At 38.5% G+C, this 20,695-nt stretch overlaps 1 protein-coding gene across 1 annotated transcript in view; it reads right to left on the bottom strand.

The window, feature by feature from the left end:
* Nucleotides 1-393: 393 nt before the first annotated feature.
* The window catches only part of HIBADH (3-hydroxyisobutyrate dehydrogenase), a 149,936-nt gene continuing 129,634 nt past the window's right edge, over nucleotides 394-20,695 (bottom strand). The window contains exons 7-8 of the mRNA XM_069088656.1: nucleotides 9,136-9,292; nucleotides 394-1,440 (exon numbers count right to left, since the gene is read on the bottom strand). Coding sequence (XP_068944757.1) covers nucleotides 1,282-1,440; nucleotides 9,136-9,292 — 316 coding nt within the window. The 3' untranslated portion in view covers nucleotides 394-1,281. The remainder of the gene's footprint in view (nucleotides 1,441-9,135; nucleotides 9,293-20,695) is intronic.

Below are 20,695 nucleotides of genomic sequence, written 5' to 3'. Positions count from 1 at the left end.
TGCTATAAAATTCCAGAGGATCAAAGGGGCAACGGAAAGGCCCTTCCCAGGCATGAGCCCAGGCCAGGATGTCATCAAGTACCACGTGTGTTTTGGAAGTGGCATAAAAGGCACTGAGAACCTGCATGTCTAGAGAAGGGCATGGTGAAGCCATGGGTGGGGAAGGAAGGGGAGGGAGCCTGGATAACTGGAGCATGCCCTGGTATCCCAGACATGCTCCATGAGCCAGAGGAACACCTCCAGCTCTGCAGGGAGATTCTCGATGGAGCACCCACACAGGGTATCAGCCAGGAAGAAGGGCACCACTAAAAGGGGTGGCTGGGCTGGGACTTCTACTACTGGAGAGGGTATTCACACTCAGTAAATATGAGAAAAAACAACTCTGAGAAGGCATTATCAGCATAGAAATTTATTTGAGATTAAAATAATGTGGTTTGTTTGGAGAAACATAATAATCATGTAAAGCAAATATACATTGTTAACCCAGGTATAGGCCCTAGAGATGCCATTCTTTTGATGTCCAATAATACATGAAAAAATGTACATGGAAACACAAAGTTTAAAAATCAGTTCACAGTATATGGAGGCTTTACTGGAAGGGGCAGAGATACACACACACACACACACACAGATATTGTAACTAAGTCCAAATTGTAAAACACACAATAACAAATTTTTACTTAATTTTATCAACTCCTTGGAACAAAAAAAAAAAATCAGTAACTTTATTAACCTAAGAGAAACCATGTGTTTAAGAAGACAAACCTATTGGGTGGGTGGGTGGGTAGGGAGAGGGAGAAGGAAGTTGTTCATCATGTTTCCTCAGTCTAACCAATCTGCCCCCATCCCATAACTGTACCTCCTTCTTCCCACAAAAAAAGGTTTTATTCTGGTGAAAATTAATTGAGAGCTGGCTTATTTGTAAAATGAAGTGACTTAATAATCTAGCTAAAGTAAGCAAAGATTCGGCTGAATTTGCCCAAAGTAATACTTTGGGGTGGCAAAAATATTTAAAAAAAAAACCATTTTTAAAGCTTAGTATTGCTTTGGTGTGCCTCTACATTATGATGTGGTCACTAAATGAATTAAAAAGAAGTTTTTTTTAAATGGATGAAAAACATTCCCAGACCTAGATCATTGTGACCTAAACAACCAAAAGTAGACGGGTCTAGGAAAGATAGTGACTCATGACCTTTGATCAGACCCACTTACAGCTGGGGTGAGCGGCGAGGAGGCTCCCAGAAAGCTCGGGGTTTCTGCCGGCACCCTGCCAGAGCCAGCTCACAAGCTCTCTTCCTCCCGGAGAAACTGGAAGACCGAGGAGAAGTCTTTCTGGGCATAGCCCTTGGCACACATCATCCTATATATCTGGTGCGACAGGCCCCCGAGAAGGACTGGGCTTTTTGTGCTGGTGGCAGAGTCCTGGGCCAAACCCAGATCCTGAAACCAAACGGCAAAGACAAGGGGAGAGAGGGAGAACGGTTAGGTTAGCAGAGGGACTATGGGTTATCCAGGGCAGAAAACAAAGTGACCCAACCTACACCATTTACATAAGTGATAACGTTTGATCTGAAACTGCTCTAGGATGGCTATAAAACAAAACTGAGATTTCTTACTTTTATCTCTTCCATTTTTCCCCAAATTAAAAAAAAAGTATATTGATATTTCCTATGGTAAGTATAAAAAAGAAAATGTTATATAGTGGAATATTTTTTAAAAATCATGAACTTAACAAAGATGAATAAATATTTACATACAAGAGAAAAAGAGGCCCCTTTATGAACAGTGAGTTTGTACTGTGGACAGTTTTCAAGCATATATGACATTTAACACAACAGTGCCCACACTGCCCTGCTTGACTGTGCTCCTTTCTGAACTTCTGCTCTTCTGTGAATTTTTAAAACATTCTACGGGCTCTTTTCTTTCTTTTCTTCCTTTTTTAAAAGTCATCATCACCCCCACCCCCAAGAAAAGCATTCTCTTTAAGAAATAAGTCAAGAAAATACATTTGCACAGTGGTCATGTCCGAGAACACGCATCTCCTACTGCACCTACAATCCATCACTTCTCTAAGGGCAAGAATACAGGATTTGTCACTAGTCTTCTGGAGTCATGACTGGTAACTGCATTGAGCAGAGTTCTTTCAAATCTTTTTCCTTTACCATGCTACAGTCATCGAATAAATCGTTCTCCTGGTTCTACTCCCTTCACTCTGCATCAGTTTATACAAGTCTTCCTAGGTCTGAGTCTGTCTCTTTCATAATTTCTTAGGATATAAGCATACGTCATTACAGACACCATAAGTTATTCCGTCATACCCTCGTCCCTCACTGGTGGGTACCCACTTTGCTTCCAATTCTCTGACGTGACAAAAGGTATTATTAAAAATATGTTTGCACATGTGGATCCTTGGCAGGGGAAGGGGCATAGATGTGTCACATTGATATTTCTAGGTCGTAATGTTTGGGGGCTAGTTCTAGACTGCTTTTGTGTGTCAACAACTATCATTCTCCTCATCTCTCTCCCTTTTTTGGGGCTATCTTTACCAGTCTTATGGGGGTGCACTGGAACTCTGCAGTTGTTTTAATTTGCATTTTTCTTATTATTATTGACTTGAATTAGTTCTTAGATATGGTTTTTGATAGTTTGTCCTTTTTTAGAGAACTGTTTGTATCTTTTAAAAATATGTTAATATGCTTAACTTAAAATTCCAAATAAAAGTAGAACTTCCATATACAGTAAAATAGAAAAAGAAGATTGTACATGAAACTGCAAATGTCTATGATGTATAGTGTGCCTTCCTTTTAAATTCAACATGTAACTTTGAAAGTTGACCTATGTCTCTCTGACGTCTTCTGGCCTTCCTTCTGTACATCAAAAATAATGCCCCAATGACTAAATTTTCTCTTTTTGGGGGGCAACCCTATCCCTATCCCCCTTCAACCTCTCCCTCATCCCCACTGAAATAAAAGAAAAAAACAAATTTGCACAGTCAAGGAAAAAATTCTTTCATTAGTTAAATCTGAAAACATCTGTCTTATTCTGTGTCATGAGTCCAGCATTTCTTTACCAGGAGGTGGGCAGCATGCTTCATCCTTCGTCTTGTGGAACCATGGTTAGTCATGGCATTGATCACAGTTCTTAACTGTTTCAAAGATGTTCGTCTTCATAATGTTTTTGATAATGAATGTTCTCACAATTTATTCAGCCATTTCTCAAAGAGCTGTTAAAATATTTTTATATAGATAGATCCTTTTAAACTTAGTTTGAGCTTATTGGGGTATATAGGCCACCTACTAGTGGTATTGCTGGGTCAAAGGGTATGCACAGTTTTGTGACTTTTGGGGCACAGTTACAAACTGCTTTCTAGAAACAGAAAGTTTGGAAATATTTCTTACAGCAAGTATCTCTAATAATGGCATCGTTTCTCAAATATACAGGGAACTGAGTCAAATTTATAAGAACACAAGTCATTCTCCAATTGATAGTCAAAGGATATGAACAGACAGTTTTCAGATAAAGAAATCAAAATTATCTATAGTCATGTGCTCTAAATCACTTTTGATTAGAGAATGCAAATTAAAATAATTCTGAGGTACCACACATCACACCTATCAGATTGGCTAACATGACAAAATATGAAAATGATAAATATTGGAGGCTGGAAAATTGGGACACAAATGCACTGTTGGTGGAGTTATGAACTGATCTAACTATTCTGAAGAGCAATTTGGAACTATGCCCAAAGGGTGATCGAACTGTAATTTTGTGATGCCACTACCAGGTCTACACCAAAAAAATTCATAAAAAAGAGAAAAAGACCTTCATGTACAAAAATATTTGTAGAAGTTCTTTTTAGGGGAAGCCCATCAATTGGAGAATGGTAAACAAGTTGTGGTATATGAATGCACTGGAATACTGCTGTGCTGATGAGCAGGCAGATTTCTGAAAAACCTGTCAAGACTTACATGCACTGATGCAAGTGCACTATGTATAACCAGAACATTGTACACACAGTCAGTAACACTGTGCAATATAGGGGCAGCTAGGTGGAGCAGTGAACAGAGCACCAGTCCTGATGTCAGGAGGATGTGAATTCAAAGCCGGCCTCAGACACTTAACACACAAAAAAAGCTAGCTGTGTAACCTTGGGCAAGTCACTTAACCCCAACTGCCCATCCAAAAAGCAAAAAAACAAAAACACTGTGCAATGTTAATTATGATTGATTTAGTTCTTCTCAGAAATACAATGACCCAAGATAGTCCGAAAGACTCATGATTCACATCCAGAGAAAGAACTGATGAGAATGAATGCAGATCAAAGCATCCTATAGAAATACATTTTACATGACTGCACATATATAACCTATATCAAACTGTTTACTGTCATAGGAAGGGGGAAATCAGGGAGAGAAGGACAAAATCTGGAACTCAAAATTTTATATAAAAAAAGAGCTGTTTAAATATTTTTATACAGATCGATTCTTTTAAACTTAGTTTGAGCTTATTGGGGTATATAGGCCGCCTACTAGTGGTATTGCTGGGTCAAAGGGTATGCATGGTTGTTAATGAATGTTAAAAATTGTCTTTACATGTAATGAGAAAAAAATAAAATACTATTTTAAAAAAACCCAGACAAATTGTTTTCCAGAATGGCTAGACCAAATGACATCTCTTCCCAAAAGTTCATGAGAGTGACTGTTTTCCTACAGCCTTCTAACAATTAGCATGTTTTGTTTCTGTCATTTTTGCCAATCGGATGGTTGTGAGAACCTTAAGGGTTATTTTAATTTGTACTTTTCTAATTATTAATGATTTGGAACATTTTTTTCATATGGTTATTAATAATCTGGTTTCTTCCCTTGAAAACCATTTCTCTGTTGGGGAACTACTCTTGTTTTTATGTTTTAATCCATTCTCGATACATTTTTCTTTTTCAGAGAAATTTGCTGCAAAGACTTTTTCCTCCCTTTTCACTGTTTCCCTTCTAACTACATTGATCTCATTTGTGCAAAAACCTTTACAATTTATGTAGTCAAAATTCTCCATTTTATTTCCTGTCTTCCTCTGTATCCCTTGTTTAATCAAAAACTCTTCCCCTGCCCTCCCATCCATAGTCATGAAAAGACTTCTCATGTTTTTTATGAGATAAAGTTCTTAAATCTACATCATTTATCCAAATGAAGCCTACTATTGTACATGGTGGGAGATAGTGGACTAAACCTGATTTCTCTCAGACTGCTTTCCAATTTTGCCAGCAATCCCTCCTAAACAGTGAACCCTTACCACACAGCAGCTCGAGTCCCTGAGTTTATCAAAAACTATGCTATCATGTCTAGTGTTTTGGGGTCATGCATCCCTGATTAACTTTCTATTTTTTTTTAACCAGCTCTACATTGTTGTGATGATTCCTGATTTGTTGTATAGCAAGGTACCCTTACTTCCCACTTTGTTTCATTATTTCCTTTGCTATTCTTGACTTCTTCTTCCTCCAGATGAATTTTATTACATTTTATCTATTTATATAAAGTATCTGGTATAGTACTAAAGTACTAAGTTAGTTGTTAATTAATACTAAGGTAACTGTCATCTTAATTATATTAATATCACCCAACCATGAGCAATTAATGTCTCTCCCATGATTTAAATTTTCTTTTATTTCTCTAAAGAGTCCTTTGCACTTGTATTCATATAATTTCTGCATGCTATTTTGAATACAATTGTTTTTACAATCTCTTCTGGTTGGATTTTGTTGATAATATACATAAAGAGTAATAATTTTGTTGATTTATCTTGTAATTTGCTACTTCACTGATGTTACTGTTTCAATTAATTTTTTAGTTATGTCTCTAGGATTTTCTAAGTAAACTTTTTTATAGTTTGTAAAATGCAATAATTTTATTTAGATATTGCCTATGCTTAGTCCCTCAATTTCTTTTTCTTGTCTTATTGCTATAATTGTAACAAAAAATAGTGGTGATAGCAGATATTACTGTTTCTTTTATTGGAGGACTGCTGGATGGAGCAATAAAACTTCTCCCAAGGCGTCCCTTTCAGCCAACACTTCATTTCCCACCAGCTGTACTGCTAGGTTTTGACTCTACAACCATCACACCCTTGCCACCCCCTTTTCAGCTTCCTTTTGTGTATGGTTGACCCCATTGGATTGTAAGCTCCTTGAGGTCAGGAATTGTCTTCTTTTTCTTAATTTGCATCTTTAGCCTTCAGCACACAGCCTGGCACGCAGAAAGTACTTAATAAATATGCACTCTATTATATTATATTGCTTTAACTCTGACCTGACTTCATTACAGGAAAAATTACTTTCTGGTTTGAAATGGCTATTACTTACCTTATTAAGGAAAGATCAATTTATTCCTATTGTTTTCATTTTTTTAACTATGAATAAGCACTGTGTTTATTGGTTTTGTTATTAACAGAGTCCATTTTGTTTCTATTTTTTCCTAAAACTTAATCTTGGTATATCCAATCTAAACATTATGTGTCATCTTTTTAACATGTTTCTTTAGCCTCTAATACTTTTGCATATATATTCATTAGAATTATTGATCTACAGTTTTGTTTTATCTCTCCCTGGCTTAGGAATGAGGACCATATTTGCTTCATAGAAGGAGTTTGAGAGAATGCCTTCTTTTCCTATTTTTGCAAACAATTTACATAATATTGGAGTGAATTCTTCTTTGGATGTTTGATAGAATTCACTACTAAATTCATCTATTCCTGGTTTTTTTCCTCTTTCAGGGCTCAGTTATAGCTTGTCCAATTTATTTTTCTGAGATAATGTTATCTAAATTCTCTATTTTCTGGCTTATTTAATCTAGGTAATTACATTTTTAGAAATATTCATCTATCACCTTAATTTATCAGTTTTGTTGGCATGTAATTCAGCAAAACAGTTTCTAATAATTTCCTTTAACTTCTTTATCTACTGTGAATTCTCCATTTTCTTTTTTAATTTTGGCAATCTATTTTTTTGGGGGAGGGGGTTAAATCTCAAATTAGCTTTCAGTTTGTCAGGTTTTTTTTTAAATTAGAGTTTAGTTTTATTTATTGATTAGATGGTTTTTGCTTTCAATTTAATTGATTTCTTCTTTGATATTTAGAATTTGTATTTTGGTGTTTTAGCTGAGGTTTTGGATTTGTTGCTTTTTGTAGTTTTTAGCTGTATATGCAATTGTGTTTTTTTTTCTTTCTTGTATGGTTAAAAGCAGTTAGCAATATTGGGTATCATGAAGAAGAAGAATGCAAAGAAACGTGACTCTAGTAAACCACAAATGGAATACATCCTGTGGTGTACTTTACTCCAAAAAACTGGATCAGAGTTAAAGAAGGTCCAGGAAAAGGCACTACATTGATTGGGGGAGAATTTTAAAGTACTAAACTCATATCAAACTAAAGAACAAATATCTAAACTGCTCAAGCAAAGGACAACCGGTCAATTCGCTAACCAGAAGCTAAACGCATTTTCTTGGAGGAGGGAGAATCTTAATTTGCTCCAGAGGACACTGTAACTTCAATCTGGGTGGTATTGGCAAGGACGTCCCTAAACTCTCCATACTTCACCAATACAAAAAGGTAATCCAATTAGCTATGGACCATCTCCTGTCCCGATAAAGAGATGAGAGAGAAAAAGGTCTTCTCTGAACATTTTAATTCCAAATAAAGTTAAGGGTACTCTTTATCCTAAGGGAATTGGTTGAATTCAGCATTTCTTAGGCCCTTACTATGTACAAAGCACCTAGTAGAAGGTAGTAATGATCTGCATTTCACAATAGGACTCAACAAACATACCAATATTGTGATTTCTATGAAGAAACGAAAGATTTGTGGAACCTATTCACCCACATACTGCAAAAGACCGAGAATCAAAAATTACTCCATTGTAACTCTGCCCCATGCTGCTGGTGTCTTCCCTGCCCTCCTAAGTGAGGAGACGAGCCCTGGTCCACTTCCTTCTCTCTCCACTCCAAACTTCCATTCTTGCAACAGGATTTGTAGAAAAAACTTTAGAGAAGCTTGAAGAGAGGCAGTGATTCTACAAGGTAGATTCTTCTGAGACACTCCAGAGAACAATTCTGACAGAAGGTACATGAAGAGAAGGTCGTCTCTGGTCCTTCACAAAGGCCATTAAGGCCGAGCCCTTCATCTTACAGAGGAGGAGAAGGGAGCTGACTTCCTCAAGGTCACACCTACAGCAGAATTCGCACCCAGCTTATCCTGGCTCTAAGCTTAGACTGTGCTCCATTTCTTTGCTTCTCTCTTGGTTTCAGTCTCTAGGTGCATTTCCCAAATAGATCTCCAGGACACCATGAGTCTCAAGCCAGCTGCTTGTATATGGCTATTCCTTTGTGCCTGCAGCCCAGCAGATAGCCCTTGGTCTTGTACAGTGACTGATGCAAACTAGGGCTAGACAAGCAATCCTGCACATGATAGCAAAATGAAGAATATTCTTTCAGGACTGAGACTAGCAAACATGCTTATAACATGTTAAGTGCAGAGAAGCCTAAGTAACGGCTTTTGGGAAAATGAATTCCGAGCTGACAAGACAGGTGTTCCCCAAAGACAGAATGTCTTTAATACAATTTTTCATGTGCAAAATAATATGTAGTACAGTCCCTCACAGATTCCCCTATTTCTACTTCATAAGTAAGAGAGTTTTTTTTTTGAGGTCTTCTATTGGGTTGGGGGGACTTTTCTTTTTTTAAAGTGTACTTATACAGCCAATACAGAGGTTGGAAATTTTACATGTTAAAAATCAATGTTCACTAATCTCATTTTGGGCATCTGATCTATTCGGAGAGTTTTATAAAACCACACAAAATTTTACCAGATTATTTTTAAAATAAACTCAGACACAAAATAATACAAAAGCCCTTGTCAATCTCTTCTAGTAAGGTAAAGCTGTATATAGTTATTAGCATTTTCCTACCAATCTGGAATAAATTCTTCTTCTTCATCCCTGGTAAGGAGGTTTGCAAGGTTGAAATAAAAAGTAATTTTGTTGCTTGAGAAGTATGTGAAGGATAGGGATAGATTTTGTTGGGGGAAAAAATAGCAATCCAAGAATAAGATAAAAGAGATTTAAAAATGAGATCTCTAGCAAATATACAGTACCTTGGCCATAAGCATTGTTCCAAATCCACCCTGGTAATTATTAGCAGAAGGTACTCCATCCATTACCCCTGGTACAGGATTGTAAGTGTCACTTGACCAACAACGACCTGAGCTCATATTTAGAATTTTGGCCAACAGTTTTGGGTCAAGACCCAACCTGTCAAAGGTCAAAGAAAAGAAGTGTTAAATGTCAAAATGTGCAAGACATGGGTGACTTGTTTTACATATGACGACAAGATGCCATTTCTCTCCCATTTATTTTATGTCTTGGAAAATAAAAGAGTATTGATATTAGACATGGGGAACTCTGTCTTAAATTACAGGAGCTCGAGTTAGCTGCTAAGCAATAATATTTCAGAGGTAGGACATATTGTATTTGATGAGAACATTCGGCCCCATCTTTTTTTTTTTTTAAATAAATACTGCCTAACAAGAGTTTCTATGTGCTTGCCTGATTATTGAAAGCACAGTTTTTTCTGGTCTTTTGGTCATCGCAACATCTATATGCTTCATAAGAATCTTAAACCAAAATTATCATCTCTAAGACCAGATAACATTTAAATTCCACATACTCTGCCCATAACTAAAATATTTCAAAATGATATGTTGACAAATAAATGATGCATCATGGATCATATGTGTGGGTGCATTTATATGTGTATTTATTCTTTTAGTTTTCATGAGAATAAATGCAAGAGATGAGCCACCAGCAGTAAAAGAATCTTAAAAGAAATTATCTTGCAAAAGAACACATTTTCTGTTGTACATTGCTGAAAACTATTTATTTATTAAATCTTCATTAAGAAATCTTGCTTATGAAGCAAGTCTGCACAGAGTTGTGACATATGCTATCTATTCAGAGACATGCATTATAGTTCTGGGTCAACTGCTGATGAGGTCACTGATCCTGATAAAACAAAGCTTGTCTGAGCAGAAACATCATTTGTCCTAACGCTAGGCTGATGGTGTAAATGGCTGCTCCATGTGGAGTTTAAAGAAAACAGGATCAAAATACAGCATTGTTGTAGGACTAAGTATTTTTATCCAGTTGGGGGAACATATTTTTGTTAAGTATCATTCATTCAAGTTTCAAATAACATTTTCTGTGGATGACTTATCTCTACTTCTTTAATATAGAACTGTTACCCAAAATGGCCATGAAGTATTCCATTATCACTCAAAACCAGCCTCTTCCAAGAAGAGAAACAATATGCTTTATTACACAAAGGCAGATCGAGATAAAACATAAGCACATTTATTTTGTACATTGTACTTTGTATGAAAGCGAAGAGGGGAGGCTTTTTTTTTTTAACTGATTAAATGTTAACTTCAGCAAAACCCTTTACAATACTGGTCCTGAGAATCCGTTAACAACTCTGGTAGAGGTTAATGACTGTTACCTCACACTTTGTATGTATTCAAGGGAACATGATTTGACTCCTGACATAGCCAAAGTTATACATAAAGATCTGTGCTAAATTAGGAGATTATACAGAATACTTAAATATCTTAGAGGAATGTAATAAATGTGATGGGTTAAGTCACTAATCATAATCTGAATTCACCTACAGATGGAAAGAATTCCCACTATTTTTCATCTTTTCTGAACTAGTTTTGCTTTTATAAGGCACTATAAGAGATCTGAAGGGGTTTGCATTATACAAATGTGCAATATGCTGGAACTAGTTTTTTAACCAGCATCAAGCTACTTGGTCAAATAAAATAAGCATTGCTAGGGGAATAAATGCAAAACTACAGATTGTCGACTAGCTAATTTGCTTTAACTGAAAATAAATATTTTCTAAATACCAATAATTCTAATTTAATATTACTGTTAAATCCAGGACATCTGAGAGCTAGAGGTGCCTTTCTCCTACCACTAGAGATAAAATTAGGGGCTTCCTAGTCTAAAATTCTTTTTTTAACTACTTTAGCATATCGCTACTCCTCTTTATAACATCACAGGTAACGCTGAGTGGATGCTAAGCACTGCATGAAATTAATGCTCATTGGAAGAAATGCTCCCCATCTCCACCCCCCCACACACACACACACACAAGAAGGCAAAGACTCTGGTTCTAAGTAAGTACAACCTAATCAACTACATTCTTCGAGCAAACAGATAGATTCAAAATTCAAAGACGCTTTTTGGGAAACAAAGAATTTTGCTCCTGGGAAGCATTCTTGAAGGGGGACAATTCAGAGTGATTCTGGCAGTAATTTGAAACCTCCGCTTCCTAAACTGAAGCTCTAGGTCGAATCCCTTCAAAAACTGCTTCTCTTCCCGTTTTCCCCCTTCCTCAGAGCAAGCACATCATTAAGAAGCACAAGTTAGAAGTGTTCTGCATTTCATCTTTCTGAGGATTCGTCCAATGGCACATATATAACTGACAGTTAAAACTAGACACGATATTAAAATCAGTTGCTCAAGTCCTCCGTCTTCCACTGGGCCTGTGGCTTGTAATGGTCTGAAACCAGCCAGAATATACAGTAATTGTCATTCAGTGAGAGTCTCCTAGAACGTCATGCTTCACTGGAGAAGACTGAGTTTCCATTTGAAATCAACAAATTAATCCAAGACAGGTATCTGAAAGGGCAAGTTTAATAGGAAGCCGCTACTGGGCTCTCAACCATGATAAAATGTTATTGCTGTTTCCCTGTAAATTGGCTGGGAACATATGATGCTTTCTGCATAAGGGCTCTGCTGCCGCTCACCAGACAGACCGCGCAAGCCGTCCGAGTGATGACGGGCTGTCAGGCCCCATAATAACTTGCCACTGGACGCAGCTCAAGCAGCTACGGGGCGCGTGCGCACAGGGGATTGTACAACTGGAAACATTCTCTGAAATAAGCAGAGAAGGCATCAGACACCCCAGCCACACTGATGATACTTTCCCAGGAAGCACCATCCACCTCTAAAACACAAGAATCTTGAAGGAAATGCTCAGGGAGGTGACGACTGGTGATGCCCAAATGGCCATGACTTAAAAATAACCAAACAGGGCCCTAAACCAGACCAAACCTTTAAAGTCCAAAGGATTTGGATTAACTCCCTCACTTCCTGACTTCTAAGCGGGTTCCTGGAGGAGACGTTTCACAGATGGAAAGGAGGGCATGACACACCTAAGCATAACTTATGTGCAGTTTAGTACAAAATGAATATTTACCAAGTACTCACATGCCCAAAGTACTGTAAGGAACAAAAGTAGAAAGACATCGTCCCCATCGTCCCTAAAATCAACTGGCAAGAAAAGATACATTTGTACACAGACAACTATGACAGGAGGCGGTTTATGATGCTGCCTTAAAAATTTACCAGCTAGGTGACCTTGGGCAAGTCATGCTTTGTGCCTCAATTTCCTCCTCTGTAAAATGGGGAAGAACCTACAATTCCACTATAAGTACCATACAGCATTCAATGAAAGAAATATCTGAGCACCTGCAATGAATGAGAAATGTATGAGAAAGCAGTAAGGTAAAATGTGGTATATACCAATCTTATAGCTTGCTGAGGTGAGAAACCATATCATGTTTATTAGAAGTCAAACTTCTATTTCAAGCTTTTTGTGGCTTGCTACAACCCCTGGGTAAAACACCAATTTTTGATTAAGATGCCTAAGTCAGTCAGATAAATTAATATGGAGTTTTTTCTAAAGAAATTTTCTTAAAAATTGAAATGCATCGCTATTTTTTAAAGACTATTTTCACTCACACTCCAAATGTAATAACTCTTAGAGGGATTCCAAATTACTCAAAGAACTTAAATTAAAAAAATTTTTCAAACCTGAATTTTCTTTATGCCCCTCCAAAGGTTAATTCTATTTATATTTGTACATAACATGGCCAAAGAATATCACTTTATTTCAAAAAGGCAGCTTTCAATATTAGACTTTGCTTTCTGGTAAGAACCAGGGACCCAAACTGAAAGGATAAGCTACCATTCAGAGACTACTTCAAATTATGTTTGTGTATTGTGACTTATCATTCTTGACTGACATTATTTAAAACTGATGATGTTAAAGACCCAAAGCATGATAAAGAAAAGGACAAGTGAGAGAAGAGACTTACCAGACTATACTAATTAAGATAAAAGTAAAAATAAATGTTTTTGCAGAATACCTAAACTGGGAAGTTAATCAGAAATGCACATCTAAGAGGGATGGGCGACTATACTTTGAAATGCTGCCATTAAAACTCTCAAAAGAAATATATTCTTATTTTTATGAACAAAAAGAGAAAAAAACAACACATTTCCCCCAGAGTGTGTGGAATATAAATGGAGCTAAAGCACCCTGATGCTGCACTACTTTGTGGGAATTTACTACTTGGGAATTTATGCTCGTTGATGCCAATTTTCTCTTTCACCTTGCAAAGCTCTATAAATCCTGCCTGCTATCTATACTCTATTAGAGAACAATTCTGTCATTTTAAAACACGTCTGTAAACCACAGAGAAAAGACAATAGTAGAAGCACTCATATTTTAGTGCTTCCAAACCACTGAGAATCTCCTAAAGAAAATGGGATGAAAGATCTCAACATTTTGAAAAATGAGCTTGTGAATTATGTTACCAGGCAGCAATTCATTAACAAGGGCTGCGGTACCGGCAACTAGCACCCGATTCTCAACAGTTAAATACAACCAACGAGCTTCTTCCATCTGGCCCCAGATGGGGGCCACATGCATGAGGAGAAGTGAATGCGCTTAAGCTGAGTTTTAAAAAGCCTTTCAGCTACACTGCTATTTCTGCATTTCAATTTCCTCTATCCCTTGATTTTGTCACTGCATCAGCCTAACATGGAAAACAGATGAGCTCTACCTTATAAAAACTCAAACCCTTTAGCCTTTCTACAAGGCTTTATCCCCTCTGACTCATGCCCACCCCACTCAGTGAGGCCAAGGCTTCTTACCTGCCCCGTGAGAGGTTCACTTCTTCAACCAATATTTATTTATTAAGCACCTACCACAGGAAATGCAATGGACTAGATCTGGAGAGAAATGCCAGGACAAAAATGAAATACGGTGAGATACCCAAGTATCTAGGAGAGACAATCAGTCCTTATGATACAAATGGGTATGAAGATGGGTGTACGTATCTCCACACATATGTGTGTATAATATCTTATACTCCCCTGTCCCCACCCAGTGCATTATGTCACATAATCCATATTCCTAAAATCCCTGGGAGAGCCAGCCCAAGGATTAATATTCCTCTACTCCACATAAAGAAGAGAGCAGGTCACAGAAGCTGAGAAATTTGGCCCAAGCCAGACAATAGAGCGTTCAAGCCTAGCTAGGAAGCAAAGCCTTCTGATTTCAAGTACATGGTCTTATTGAAGAGTTTCTCTTCTCAGCTTCTGGAACCCTCTCTCCCACCTGAGTCCTCCTTTCCCGTCTTGAATCATCCTCCATCTCCTGGACGGGCATCCCCAAGCCTCAGGCCCAGACTTTCTTCCCTTCTTTCTCTACTCTCTGCTATGGAAATCTAATTTACTCATAGGCTTTCAAGTGCTGTTTCTAAGTAAATGGCTGCCAAGTCTACCTCTCCAGGTACACTCTTTATTGAACTCTAATCCCAAACACCAACTGCACCATGGACTTATCTACCTAGGCAGCCAAAGCACGTCCAAAACAGAACGCCTTATCTTTTCTCCTAACCTGAGCCCACTTCCAAACGTCCCTATTTCTAGGGCACCATCATACACGATCACCCAGGTTTGGAACTTCTCTCTCACCCCCAACCCCCCCACCCCCAAACATACCCATCAATAGGCAAGTGTGTCTCTCACAGTCCCTTCCCTTCTCTGCCACCCTCATGTAGACTCTTAGCACTTTTTTCACTTTCTAGCTTCCAATCGGTGCTCCACACAGATGTCAAAACAGCTTCCTAAGGCACAGTCTAACTGACTGCACCGCCCAAGTCTTCTGTGATTCTCTACTTCTCAGCCTGGCCCTGAGTGCCTTCCGAGGCCTGGACCCCACTTTCCCTTCTCTCCTTTCACCAGTCTGCTCCTTCACAGGCTCCATGTTCCGGCCTAGGCGTGGGCATGAGCCTCAGCACAGCTCACAGGACACCTCTCCTGGTTGCCGCAGGCCGCTTGTTCTCTCCTCATTTTCCTTGTATCATACCTGTCTACATATTACTTTTCCACTCCCAAGCCTACACCATTCACCAACCCCACCCCGCCCATAGTAGAATAGGAAATCCACAAGAACAGGGAACACTGGATTTTAGCTCTGTGTAAAATATTGCCCCTTTCTCAGGTAGACATTCTGGCTTCTGAAAAGGGGCAGAAAAAGAACATTTGTGTAAGGAAAAATGATAAAAAAATAACTTGAAAAGAAACAAAGTCTTTCAGATAAAATGTAGAGGAGAAATGCAGACTATTCTGAGAATTTGAGAAAAACTGCCACTCAGAGGAATGCGTCTGAATGTAGAGCTCGGATGGAGGCAAAGGTGGTCAATGAATCACAGTGCATCAGCTCGTTAGCATGTGACTATTTTCAATCATGAAATGTACAGCTGCCCAATACTGAATCAAATCACTGTTTGAAGACTCTAAGAACTACCAATACCACACCTAGCCAAAAACAGTGGGAACTCTGAGGTGTGCCAGACAAGTGTGTGCTGTTCAGTCATCTCAGTCCTCCTGACTCTTCACGATTCCATCTGGAGTTTTCTTGGATGAGAGACTGGAGTGGTTTGCCGTCTTCTTCTCCAGCTCATTTTACAGATGAGGAAACTGAGGCAAACGGATTAAGTGACTTGCCCAGGATCACATAGCTAGTAAGTATCTGAGGCCAGATTTGAACTCAAGAAGACAAGTATTCCTGACTTCAGGTCCAACACTATCCGCTGTGCCACCTAGCTGCCCCTCAACCTAAGTTAGAGGTGGGTTATTGCTTTTGGGGAGGCCCTAACCTGAGGTATTAGAAGCCAAGAAGAAAGTAGCAGAGGAAAGAGATGGAGCAGACTATAAGATGAAGGCAGAAGAAAGAAGCTTAACACAGGAGGAGTCAGAGACAGAAGATTATAAACGCTCACACAAGACGTCGTGTGGAGGTGATCTGGAGCCACAGGAAGGACCTACAGCTGTTTTTCTGGGAAGAAGGGCATCGCTTGGCTGAAGGCTGGTTGGTAGAGAAAGACACACCCCTTCTTTCCTTAGCAGTCCTGAAACGTGGTTTCTAGTCCCTTGGTCCTCCTCAGCTCCTGCTGGCAAACCCTGGGACTTCAACATACATACTGTTACTCCCTCAAGACCCGTAACCGCGCATTCCTCAACTTCTTCATCTGCCATGGCCCGCCTCAGACACACACAGACAAGGGCTTACCTTTGATCATGCCATCTCCCATAAATGCAGCAGCTTCCATGTGGATGAACTCTGGAATCCCCTTATCGGATCACAGGCTTTTAGCATTCTACTTCTCCCTCTGCCTTGCAACCCCTGACCCCAGACCCTGTTCTTTGTTCACACTGTTCTCTCCAATCCCTCAACCTCTCTGTTCTTTCCTAGGTCATCACCCTCACACTGCCTATGCTCTCCTCCTTTCCCATTATGAACCAATTCACTTCTATGTTGTCTCACTCTCTTGAGTCCCTTGTCTCTATCATACTGCCTATCTTACTCTAGAGGCAAGCTAGGTGGCTCAGTGAATAGAGCACTGGGCCTGGAATCAGAAACAGCACTGAGTTCAAATCCAGCCTCAGACGCTTCCTAACTGTCTGATCCTGGGCATGGCGTTTAACTTCTCTTTTGCTTTTTTGTTGTTTGTCCTTTATGCTCAAAAAGTGAACTGCCTGCCTTCTAGCGCTATCTGCAGCTCAAGTAAAGGAAACCTTTGGAAAGTTCATTGTGTTCTTTCCTACCTTCTTTCATGTGAGAGGGAGAAAAGAAAGAAAGACAGGCTTTGTATCTATTTTGCAGGGAGCCATGCTGATTGGGATAGAGGAACTGTTTGACTGAGAGCTTACTGAACAAAACAGAATCTCCTATAATTTGAAGAAGTGGCTGTGAAAATACTTTATGGTCCTATTGTTATCTACAGCTGAAGTGGTAGAAATTTCTTAAAGGCCTAGAGCAGACTTAAGAAAGTTTGGCATTTCTTTAGTTTAAAGGAACTGCTTGCCACTGAAAGAGAATAACACTTCCCCAGCACCCTTTTAAAGGTAGCTATGTGCTAAAAGAGCTTGTCACTATTTCAATGCCTCAAGTATTACAGAGAAGAGAAACTGCCAAGCTGGAGAAGGAAAGCAGATAAGAGAGATTTGGTCAACAGGTGATGCATCAACCAGCATTCTCTATAAAGTGACCAAAGACATTAGGTTTGCTACTATCCAGGGTTATTAGATACCTTGAGCACAAGTTTTCCTTCCAATATGTGTTCTGGCTAGTATTTTGTAAATATGTGTCCACTCTCCCACCTTATACATTGGTAGGAAAGTATGATCCTGGTTGAACAGTGGACTACATTATTCTGGATCTTAGCTTTTACTGAGAAAATGTTATCATTATTCATGCTTTTTTATCTTCCACTAAGCACAATCAATCCTCAACTTTCACAGGGGGAACATTCCTAGAAATGGGCATGAAAATAAAAAACATGAATCTGATACATTAAAATGGAAAATAGGATATGACCACCAAAAACTTTAATCTTTTGCTAGCGATTGATGAAAATAAACTTTTTTGCACATCATTGTTTATTAGAAAACATTAATTCTGGATCTATAAGCTAACACATCTCATATCATCAGTAACAGGCAAACAGCTAAAATGTAATGAAAAAAACCCAAAGACATCAATTATGATAATACGCACTTTTCCTAGAACAGTAACCATAAAATGCAGGTGAGAAGAGAGGGAACACCAGACCAGAGAGGCAAGGGCAGCAATGTCAGAAGAACCCCCAAGGGCAATCTGCCTTTTCTAATTTCCCTTTCGACTCAGGGGCTGAACTAGTCCCTGATGAAAAGCACATGCTTCAGAGAGAGTCCCTAGCTCCCTATGTGAGCTCAGAACTCTCATCCAGATGGGCCCAGTTGGGCCCAATGTAGCTCTTGGCAGGCCTTGACACTCAGGAGCCCAGTTGCAAGAGTGGGGAGGGGGTGGGGGGTGGGGTGGGAAGATTGTCAGGCTGCTCCATAAGCATCAGAGAGAGGGCAGAAGTAATCACCTTTTCATTTACCCACAAGCTGAGCTGCCTTTCCATTTTTTTCAATTCCTTCATCATGCATTTGAGAGGTTACTTTAGCACTTTCTGGAAAGGATTCATGAACACTTTTACTAATACCTTCCCCCTTTTTGCAGATATAAATGTTGCACTGTGCCTCTTATTTTTTTTCTCTACTATGCATAGCTGTAAATATGCTGTGTGAGATTACCAAAGTGAAAGTAAAAATGAAGTTACTACTAAAATCACGTGAATGCCTCAAGTTGCAAATGTTAAACATATGAATGTCAAGGACTGACTGAAAGCATTAAGATTAGTCTTGGTCTTGCCCTCTACTAAGAAAATACTGTAACTACTTCTTCTGCTACATCCTTTAGCAAATGTTTTATGTTTCACAGTTAATGGTATTGTGGTGACTGATTTTGTATAAATGTGAAACACACTGATGGGGGCTCAGGAGCTACAGGGTTAAAAATAGAAATTTATCACTCTTCTTTCCAAGGATGCCCCTAAGATCCTAAGAGAAGGTTTGAATAATAATACTATGGCACACCCTACTTTGAGAATCCCAGATCTGCCAGTTTAAGTGTGAGTTGGGGGAACAAATAAACTCAGAGAACTACAGAAGAAGGTTCGTGACACACCTGAGTCACATATGTATCACCTATAATAGGAGTACAAGAAATGTTGTTGAATTTAATTGAATTACAATTTCCAGAACTCTGTTTAATATCCAGCTTTTTTCAGTCCATTGCAAATGATCATCTATGTAGTCTCAATAGCAAAAAGGAGTGCCACATTATAATAAGAGGTATTATTTCACAGGATGAATAACCTCCAAAGTTATAACTTCAAAGTAAATGGTAGGAAATGGAATAGACTGGAATGCCATGTGGGGAAAAATTTACCAGCTTACAAGCCTTGTTAAATCTCTTGTCTTTACAAACCCTTTATTTTTTTGCCCCAAAACACTGACCTATGTAAAGATATGCACCAAGTCGCTCATCCTGTTCTCAACACTAATTAATTTTGTATGCATTTTTGTCCCAGAAATTGCCATCTCCCTCTTTCATCTGTTAACTGCAATAAAGCAGGACATGAAAATAAGTTGTAGGCAAGTAGTTTTTCAATTATGCTAAGTGACCCATAGACTAAAACTGACCACAATACAGATACACCACTTTGAATTACAATTGGTTTTAACAATAGCTACATACAAGACTACCCATTTTATTAAAGCTTAATACAGATATGCTTCACCATCTTACAGACATTCAATTTTAAAATGTAAATGGCACAGGATATTGATAAACCAATTAGCACTGATGCAAAGCAAATTCCTCTTTTATCTCAATTACAACATGACAACTTAATAGGTCAAGATAGTCCAACATCTGAGACAGGGCAATTCAATAAAACAACAGTATCTTGATATGGTAATTAAGAGGAAATGCGGATCCATTACTGTGTTGGTTTTTTAAAATCAAGTGCTTTTTGCTGTTTTACAGCTTTTATCAAAAGTTGAATGGGATGTTGTACTATACTAGTTTCATTAAATGTGTTCAATGTTTTAGTCTGGGGTGGACAATTTTAGGGGTGTATCTGAAACAGTGGTTCTTAATCTTTTAGTGTGAAGGACCTTTTTGGCAATGTGGTAAACCCTATGAACCGCCCCCCCCCCCCCCCCCAGGACAAAGTTTTTAAATACACAAAACAAAAATGCATGGTATTACAAGGAGACCAAGTATAATGAAATAAAATTATGAAAATAATTATTAGAACCAAGTTCATGGATCCCAGGTTAAGAACTTCTAATCTAAAGGGTCAAATAAGGCATGAAGTACTCAACAAAACAATTAGCTTGTTAGGAGCTTAGGTAGGCAGAGTAAAAGGAAAAGAGAACAAGAACAAAATGAGACTGAGAATAAGTATATAAAAGGAAAGGGAAAGAAAAACAGGGGAGGGGGGAGGAGGAGAGAAAGAACACCTTCAGAAAACTGAACATACGCATTCAATTCAACATACATTATATTGCCATATATAAACGTTCAGTAATTTGTCATATGAAAATTTCAAATACAAAAGACTACTGATTCATAAGTCAAAATTAAGAACTTATCCCCTTCATAAACTAAAGGACAACAGTACATAGAGGCCTAGAGTCAGGAATATCTGAGTTCAAATCCAGCCTCAAATACTTACTAGCCATGTGATCCTAGGAAAGTTACTTAAACTTTCTGCCTCACTTTCCTCAACTGTAAAGTGGGGATAATAACAACACCTCCCTCACAGGGTTGTTGTGAGGATCAAAGGAGACAATATTTGTAAAAGCACTTAGCACAGCGCCAGGTACACAGTAGGTGTTTAATAAATGCTTTTTTCCTTC

This window comes from Petaurus breviceps, unplaced genomic scaffold (genome assembly GCF_028583685.1).
Source record: "Petaurus breviceps papuanus isolate PSGF00001 unplaced genomic scaffold, PetGlider_PUasm1.0 185, whole genome shotgun sequence".
Classification (NCBI taxonomy): domain Eukaryota; kingdom Metazoa; phylum Chordata; class Mammalia; order Diprotodontia; family Petauridae; genus Petaurus; species Petaurus breviceps.
This window is presented reverse-complemented; position numbering and strand designations above follow the sequence as displayed.